Genomic DNA, 8,833 nt, shown 5'->3' with positions numbered 1-8,833 from the left:
CTCCCTACAGTTTCTGTCCGCTGGCAGGGCAGCCCGAGGTGACTGGCTGAAGTCCCATCTCCTTCTCGTGGGGGCCGCTGCACTTGTAATCCATGGAGGTGGGGGTCCTGTAGCGCTTCCTCGCCAGGTGGTACCCCAGGGCCAGCAGAGCCAGGGCCACCGAAAGGGCGCCCAGGCAGATGCCCACCAGCACGCCAGGGTGGAGGTGCTCCACCTTCGGCGGGGTCCGGCTGGGGATGGGGGTCTGAGGTGCAGGCTCGGAATCTCCAGAGTACGCTTCATCCTCATCCTGCTCCGGGATTTTGCGGCAGCGGTTCTTGTCGAAGAGCTGGTAGCCGTGGTGGCAGCTGCACTCGTAGCCGCCGGGGGTGTTGGTGCAGTTGTGCTCGCAGAAGTTCATCTCGCACTCGTCGATGTCCACGCAGACCTGGCTGCCGTCCGCATCGCTGTCCAGCAGGAAGCCCTCGGGGCACTCGCAGGAGAGGTTGTAGATGTCGCACTGAGCTGGGCACTGGCTGCTGTTGCAGTGGAGCAGGCAACGGGTGGAGTCCTGCGGGTCCACGGCGTAGCCAGGGATGCAGCCACAGCGGTACCCACCAGGCACGTCCTCGCAGGACTGGGCGCAGGGCGCCTCGTGGCAGCGGGACATGGGCTGGCAGTGCCCGTCTTCCATCCGGTAGCCGCGGTGGCAGCGGCACTCGAAGCCGCCCTCGGTGTTGACGCAGAGCTGCTCGCACAGCTTCGGCCACGTCGCGCAGTCGTCGATGTCCTCGCAGGTGCTGCGGTCGGCGGCCAGGCGGTACCCGGAGTCGCACATGCAGAGGAAGGTGTTGTCGGTGACGACGCAGTGATGCTGGCAGGGCGCCCCGGCGCAGGGAGAGCCGCAGCGGCGCCCGTCGGGGCCCAGCACCTTCCCGTCGGGGCAGGAACAGCTCGGCCGGCGACCCTCTTCGCCGCAAACCCCCTCGCAGCCCCCGTTAGCCAGGCGGCAGGGCCAAGCACCTGGCTCGTCGCGGCCCCAGCTCAGCCCCCCGCCTCCCTCTTCCTCTTTGCAGAGCAGCTCCAGCCCCGCGCCCGGGGCCGCGGCGAGGCTCCCAGGCGGCAGCACCAGGAAGTCCCCGCCGCGGGCTCCGAAGGGGGTGGTGTAGGTGACGGGCATCCCCTCGGCCGGGGGCAGGCGGGGGCAGCTGGCGTGGTAGTTGTACTCGCAGAGGAAGCCGTCGGCCGGCTCCTCGCAGCTCCGCTCTTCCCAGCGCAGGTCCTGCGACACGGCCACGCATAGCTCCCCGCAGCGCTGGTCCGACGGCGCCCAGTTGGAGTAGTCGGTGCTGTGGTCGCCCGTCACCCACTGGAAGCCCCGGAGGCGCTGGGCCGGCTGCGTGCAGGCTAAGGGCAGGCGCAGACCCAGCCACAGCCGCCCGCCCCGGTTCTGCAGCAGCAGCGCGATCGCGTCCTCCGCCACGGTGGAGCGGACGGTCATCAGGTGCCCGCCGCCCTGCCGGCACACCGCGCTGGCCTCCGCGAAGGGCACCGCCGCCCAGAAGATGCCGAAGCAGTCGTGCTCCAGGCACTGAGCTCCCGACGGGGCGGGGGGCTCCGGCAGCGGCTCCTCGCCGAGCCCCAGCCCCAGCCCCAGCCCCAGCCCGGTCAGCAGCAGCGGCAGCGGCAGCGGGAGCCGCCGCATGGCGCGCGGCGGAGGGGCCGGCCGGCTCGGCAAATCTCTTCTGGCATCTCGCCGCCCGCCCGCCCGCCCGCCCGATTTATAGGCGCTCCGGCCCTCCCCGCCGCAGGAAGGATGCGCCTCCGGGGACGGGCCGCCGCCGCCGTGCAAAGGAGATTGCGGCGGGGGCGGCCCCGGCGGCGGGTAAATCCCGGCAGCGGGGCGGAGGTGGCCCCTCCGGGGGCAGCCGTCCAGCCGCCGCCCAGCCGGTCCCCGTCCCCGTGTGCCTTCCACCCCCACCCCCCCGCTCCTCCAGCCGGCTCCTCCCCGCCGAGCTGGCTGGGGGGGGCCTGGTCCCGGCCGGGCGGGCGGCGGGGCAGGGACCGCCCGGCCCCGGGGATGCTCTTCGGCGCTGCCGGGATGGGAGGAGCGGCGCTGGAAAGCACGCTAAGGAAAGCCGGGAAGGGCGGGGGGGGGGGGGTGTGTGGGGGTGTGGGGTGTGTGTTGTCGGTGGGGGAGGGGGGGCTGAGAGGTGCCGCGGTGTGCTCCAGGGATGGCTGTCCCGGCGCCTGCGGCAGCCCGGGAGCTGCGGGGATAGGGGCCGAGCAGAGCCGGGAAAAACAGTTTTGGTCCTTGTGCAAGGGGGGAGCGAGCGCTTGTTGAGGGCACTCAGACTGGGTTCCCCTGCCCGGCGGTAGGGTACACCGGGCTGTCCGGCAGCCAGCATCACCCCAAAGCCCACTCAGACCCCCCGAAGCCGAGCCGGGGCACCGACGGCAGCAGCAGCAGCAGCGATGGCAGCATCTCAAGCCGTCCCCATTCGGGACGCAGCACCAGCCTTGATCGGTGGCTCCCCAGTCCCTTCCAGTCTGAACACCCCCGCCCATCCACTGCCCCTCTGAGCTTCAGGGTCCGAATTTCCCACCTTTTCTGGCTGCAGGACCGTGCAGGACCACTGCATACCTTCAATTTGGCTGGAATCAGGGGCTGTAGAAGGGGTGGCCATGCCTACCCACCCCTCTTGCTCTTCTTCAGGGGTGAGGCAGGGTCTGCCAAGAGCTGTTGGCACCACACAGGGTGTCATCTACCCTGGCACCCATGCTGCCAGGATAAAGTGCCTGTTGCTCAGGCATCTCTGCCACTCCAGCAGCTCCCAGTGCTCATCTGGGTGCTCAAGATTCGCTACTGGGAAGGTCAGGGTCAGGCTGTCAGCCCTTCCAGGATGGGACAGCCAGGCTTTAAGGAAAAAAACCCCACCCCAAACCAAAACACAAACAGCTGAGGGTCTTTCCTGGGGGTTTATGGAAGCATCAGGGGACTCAGGGAGAGCCCTTACCGAGCTTGAGGGATGCTAACAGCCGTCTCTGTGACTTACAGCTTGCAGCCCACCAAAGTGATCCCACAGGATTTGAGGGAAGGTGGGATGCCAGGAAAACAACCCCAAAGAAAGAGGGATTTCCCCATCCCTGGCTTTGTAAATCAGCCCCTAGTTACATGTGTAATCAAGGCTGGCATGCCTCGCTCATGGAAGTGGAGAGGCCAGCAGCATGCCGTGCCCCCCATTTCAGGACAGCACCCTGGTTCCTATGCTGCCAGAGCAGCACAGGGAGAGCCAGGGCTGAGCCCTGGGAGAGAGGCCCCATCCCTGGTGCTCCAGCCCATACAGGAAGGGGGGTGGACTAGCCCCCAGGGTGCCAGCTCCCCTTCCTCAAAGGCGCCTCTGCTGCTGCTTTCCCAACAGCTGTACCCCTTCTGTGGTTTTATTTTCGCTTCTGCTGTGGGGACACAGCTGAGAGCAAGACCAAAATGATAAGCAAGCAGCCCAGGCATCGCCCCATGAAGGAAAAGCCTATTTGACCCTATTTTTCCCCAATTTTGAGAGTGGTGTTTTTACCACAAAGCTCAGTCAGGCTGCAATCAGCCCTTGGGATGCCCCACGGAGCAACAAATCCCTGTTTCCTTGCTCATCCTGAGAGGATCCCTTTATTAAAGATCCCAGGGTTTGTTTCCTCCTCTTCCAGCTCACGGGAGGCTGTGGGGAAGGGAGAGATGGGGGAAAAGAGCAGCAGGGATCAGTAACAGGGACAATAAACATCACCAAGCTGTGCTGGCTTCATTTCTTTTTGGTTCTGGTTTGCTTTTCTCCTTCCCTTCTGGTGGTCTTTTGTTTCTTTTTCTATTTCCAGGAGCAAACCAGGGAGGGGAAAGGGGAAGGTCGGGGCAGACAGAGGAAAAAAGGACAGAAGACAATGTCAGGGGTGGAAGAGACACCCCCGCAAACAGACATCTGTCCTTCTGGGCTATAAAACCAGAGAAAAGCTTCCTTGCCAAGGCTGCGGGATGAGAAACATTCCGAAAACTTCCAGGAAAAAATAAGGAGCACTCCCAAAACAACTGCTGGGATCATCACCCTGGTGTCCTTGCCCCGTCAGCAACCGCTCACAGGGTTGGTCCTGCTGGGAGAAGGGGAAGATAACGGGGGAGGGGGCAGGAGAAGGGAGATGATGAAGAGTGATTTAATGAACCCTCTGTGATCCCAGCGAGCCTTCCCCTCCACCGCCTCCCAGCGTGACAGGCGTTGGCTGCGCGACCCTGAGGGGCTGACTCAGAGGCACCGAAATGCCTTTCCTGCTGACAGGCCACTCAGAGGCACTGAAATGCCTTTCCTGCTGACAGGCCACGCTGCCTTCACACACAAGGAGTTGATTAATCACCCCAAAAGTTACTGCAAAAGGCGATAAGGGGAGAGGGACCCGTTGCTGAGTCATCCAGGGTGTTTCTGGCACCCTCTGGGCCAATGGAAAGCTGAGAGAGGGTATTTTGGGAAGGGGTTTCTTTATTGGGGTGTGTGGGTGTGTCATGGATGGATTTTCTTTGCTGGGTTGTTGGGTTTTGGAAATGGGGTTCCCAATGGCAGAGCCATACATTATGTGATGATACACTATAGCACAGTAATAGTATATACAATGAATTTAATCGATGTATAACCTAAGCTAACCCAATGATATAACAATAAATCACTACATCAGGATTAAAAGAAAAAACAGCAGGCCCTTTGGGCAGTGTGTACGAGCTTTCCTGAGGATGCTTGATCATGACCCCGCTGCTACCGGTGGTACAAGCGATTATTACAGTTGCTGCTGTCTCTGCCGGGCATCACCCTTTCCTGTGTGTGGGCACAGGTGTATCTCACCCGTTGTATATGCTAATGGCTGATGCTGAGCTTTGATGTGCAGTTGGGATGTAGCCCCATCTTTATTTCCAGGGGATGGAGAAGCATCTTTCTCCCTGCCTGTGGCAGGGGGGTTGGAGCTCTATGATCCTTGGGGTCCCTTCCAAGCCAGACCATTCTATGATTCTATGATTCTATGATTCTATGATTCTATGATTCTATGATTCTATGATTCTATGCTTAATTGGCGGTGTGTTAATTAAGGGCACAACCGAACGGGTTTCGTTCAGCTTTGGGGCTGGTGGGGCTGAGGAGGTCATGGCCAGGCTGTGAGCCTGCCTTCCTTTCTTGTTAAAACTGGTTAGAGAGGTTTCCTCCTTACTCCCTCATCTCCCTGCTCCTCTGTGGCCACTTTTCAGTCCCAGGAGCAGAAATTCCCCCTGGGAAGCAGCAGTAGGGCTGGGCCAGGACCTGCAAGCATGGCTGGTGCTGTTTTTTATCCCCTCCAGCTCACAGTTTGATGTTGATTCTTGGACAGCAACCAGGGAAAGAGGGCAGTGCGGTTTCCCACAGGGATTAAAGCCTCCCAAAGCTGGGTGTGTGCATTACCTGCTCCTGTTGAGCCCTGCAGCCTCTCTGCCAGTGATATTCCTGTTCAAATAGAACCATGTCCCACCCTTGGCATGGCCAGGGTGTCATCCCCGCCGGCGCTTCACACCCATACATCCACCATGAGATATGACATTATTTGCAGGGGTGGGGGGGGAAGGATGTTTAGGGTTTTCTCATTTTTAACACCACTGAAGGCAGATGCTGGTGCCTGATAACACACCCTGGGCACACCACTGGACTTCATCAGCTGATCCCCATGCCTGGTGAAAGAACTGGGGCTGCTCAGCCTTGAGAAAAGGAAACTGAGGGGGGATCTGATCAATGGTTATCAATATCTGAAGGGTGGGACACAGGGGGAAATGGCCAGACCCTTCAGTGGTCTGTGGGACAGGACAAGGGGCAATGGCCTCAAGTAGGAGCACAGGGAGTTCCGCACCAATCTGGGGAAGAACTTCTTCCCAGTGAGGGTGAGGGAGCCCCGGGACAGGCTGCCCAGGGCGGTGTGGAGTCTCCTTCTCTGGAGATATTCCAGCCCCATCTGGATGCCAACCTGTCCTAGGGAATGTGCTTTGGCAGGGGGTTGGACCCGATGGGCTCTGGAGGCCCCTTCCAACCCCTACAGCTCTGTGAGTCTGTGACTCTGGTGCTGACCACAGCCTGAAAAGCAGATCCCTGTCCTCACACGCATGAGGATGAGCACGGACAGAGGACCTGCCAGCACAAGGACCACCTCTACCCCATCTCTAGGGCTCACTGCCCTATATATCCATTAAAACCCACGACAGCCACGTTCTGTTCAGATGTTTTTATTGGTGTCTCATCAGAAAAGCAACATACAGTGTTGGCCAACGTACGGGGCAACCTCAGCCTTTTAATAAAAGGCAACTGCAAGGCCATGGTGCTGCGCTGGTGCTGTGTGGATGGCCAAGCAAGGGCAATCCCAGTCCTGACATGCTGCTTCCACGAAGGGTGAGCTGTGCCTTGATGCCAGAGCATAGAAAGACACTGTTCCTATTTGCTTGAGCCCATGGGATTCCCTGGGCCCTGGATAATTCCCTGAGGAGGACATGGGGCAGGAAGGATGGATGCAACTGCACCAGGGTGAGGGATGCTCCATCAGGGAATGCTCCAACGGAGAGAAGCCAAACTAAACCCAGCCTTTTCCCTGGGATCCTGTGCTCCCTTGGCAATACCAGATGCACACCCCAGAGTGCACAAAGGTGGTAACAGAACTGGGAGCCACACATTTCACTGTGGAATTCCTGGGATAAGTAACACCAGTCTGGTTTCTACCAGCCTTGAGCCCACGCTGATGCTTCCTTGTCCCTTTCTCACAGCAAAGCGCGCACGTTGGGCACAGCCACAACCTAACTGATACCTTGAGCCAAAAAAAAACCACAGCAGGAAAAATTCCTGAGGCTGGGAAACACCTGGCAGCACAGGCAGGACTTCAGGAATGTCAGTTGTCCTGCAGATTGCAGGCAGATTATGGGTCTGCTTAATTTAGTCCCGTACTGACAACCTGCTCTGCTTGGGTATGAACGTTCCGTGGGGCTTCCAAGGATGCTCATGGCTTCTCCCAGCCGCTGTGTGGAGGAAAGGGAGCATGGATGGGGCGTTAAAAACATCTCTATTGCCTACATCTCTCCTGCACTGCTTTGTTTGAGGGTTTGGGTTGTGGTTTTGTGGGCTGGGTGTTATTTTTTAAGTCTACAGCAGAGAAACAAAGGCCCAGAAAGCCCAGCAGGAAAGGGTTTTCCTCTGCACCGGGAAGAACAGGATGCAGGTCGCTGCCTACAGCAAACTCCTTTGTGTTGGGTTCCCATTTCTGGAGCAATTAAGCTTCAAGTATACAATGAAGCCAGCAGAGACTTCAGGAAAGTCGAGGTGCCCTCCAAATCACGTGCCTCTTCTTTTCCTGCACCTTTCTGCCTTGGAGAGGGCGGGTAGATAATGAAGCTGGAGCTGCTCAGTGGGAAGCAGGAATGGCCGCCCTGTGCCCCTCAGGTTTTTTGGGAGGATTTAGGCTGAAACAGCTCCAAGAGGCTTTGCTGTCTGGAGGGGCTGAGGTTTGAGAGTAAAAACAGCTCCCTGAGGTGGGAGGTACCTGGGGGAGCCCCTGGGGAGCAGCTTTGCACTGAGGAACTGCTTGCTTTGAAGGGGGGGGGTGGTGGTGTTAAAGTTTTATATATAATAGTGGGTAAATAAACAACATCCAGTGTCAGTTTTAGGAGGCAAGGAATGATGGAGAGCAGACCCAGCCTGGGGCCCGCACAGTTGGGAAGGGGTCTTACCCAAACCCTGTGATCCAACAGGAAAGGGCCCAGCCTCTCCTCCAGCTGGGGCTGGAGGGGAGCATTGTTTTTGGCATTTTTTGATGGGAACACGCCGGGAGCAGGCAGGCAGTTCTGTTAAATATCCCTCTGCACAGCTTTTGGCCAGCTGCTCCCTGCCTCAGCCCCTGGTCTTTCCCAGTGCTGTGCCCCTCTGGCACTGGATTGAGCTCACTTCCACGGGACCTTTGGGTTTTTTTAATTACCCCCCCCCGAAAATAATAATAATCCCCCCAAACAACCCTGCTCATGGCTGCAGACACCAGTGAAGGATCTAAGAGCTGCAAGGAGGCTGAGGCAAACCCAGGGGTCGAGCATAGGCTGGCTGCTGCCAGGCAGGTGAGGGGGACGCTGGCACTGGCTTTGGGATGGGAAAGAACATGGGGGGACACACATACTGCAGGGATAGGGCAGGGAGGCCACTGCTTTTGCACCTTGGCATTCTAAACACAGGTAGGGGAGCCCAAATGGGGACAAAACCCCACCCCAAACCTGTTTTCTGCTAGACTGCTTCCCCTCTGCTGTATTGTACCTCCAGGAGACATCCAGTAAATTGAAGTCCCCAGCAAGGACGAGGGCTAGTGATCGTGAGACTTCTCCCAGTTGTTTAAAAAACAACTCATCAGCTTCCTCCTCCTGATCAGGTGGTCTTTCCTTTCGGAAGACAAATCCATACTCAGGATTTGGTGCTTTTCAAGCTCAGTGAGGTTTTGTGGAGCTGGGGAGCAGTCCTGGCAGGCAAACTGAGCCTCATCCATCCAAAGCCTGCAGCACCATCCTCCTTAACCCTTCCCTTGGAGAGGCAGCGACTGGTTTATGACCCGTGATGAGGGCTGCCTGCCTACCCAGACCTGCCTTGGAGGTTGGGGGGGGAATCAGCCCCTGCTTCCCAAGGAACCCCAGGACGGGCTCTTGGGCACTCAAACCCACACGGAACGAATAACATTACCCACCCCCCTTCCCCTTTCTCCCCTTTTCTTTCCCTTTTTAACTCCCAAAAAAAGCTCCCTGCTGCTCACAGCTCTGTGCCTTCCCCCCTTTTGTTGCCCCATGCTG

The 8,833-nt window shown here is 58.6% G+C and overlaps 1 protein-coding gene across 1 annotated transcript; it reads right to left on the bottom strand.

Annotated features, from left to right (window-relative positions):
- THBD (thrombomodulin) lies at nucleotides 1-1,684 on the bottom strand (the record flags this gene model as incomplete). The annotated part of the gene is made up of 1 exon (XM_084262215.1): nucleotides 1-1,684. One exon carries the CDS (start codon nucleotides 1,682-1,684, stop codon nucleotides 5-7), a length of 1,680 nt encoding a protein of 559 aa, XP_084118341.1. The 3' UTR covers nucleotides 1-4.
- Between the last annotated feature and the right edge of the window lie 7,149 nt (nucleotides 1,685-8,833).

The sequence above is a fragment of the Gallinula chloropus genome (assembly GCF_964237585.1).
Source record: "Gallinula chloropus genome assembly, chromosome: 3".
NCBI classification, from domain to species: domain Eukaryota; kingdom Metazoa; phylum Chordata; class Aves; order Gruiformes; family Rallidae; genus Gallinula; species Gallinula chloropus.
The sequence above is the reverse complement of the archived record's forward strand: the minus strand, read 5'-3'. Positions and strand labels throughout refer to the sequence as shown.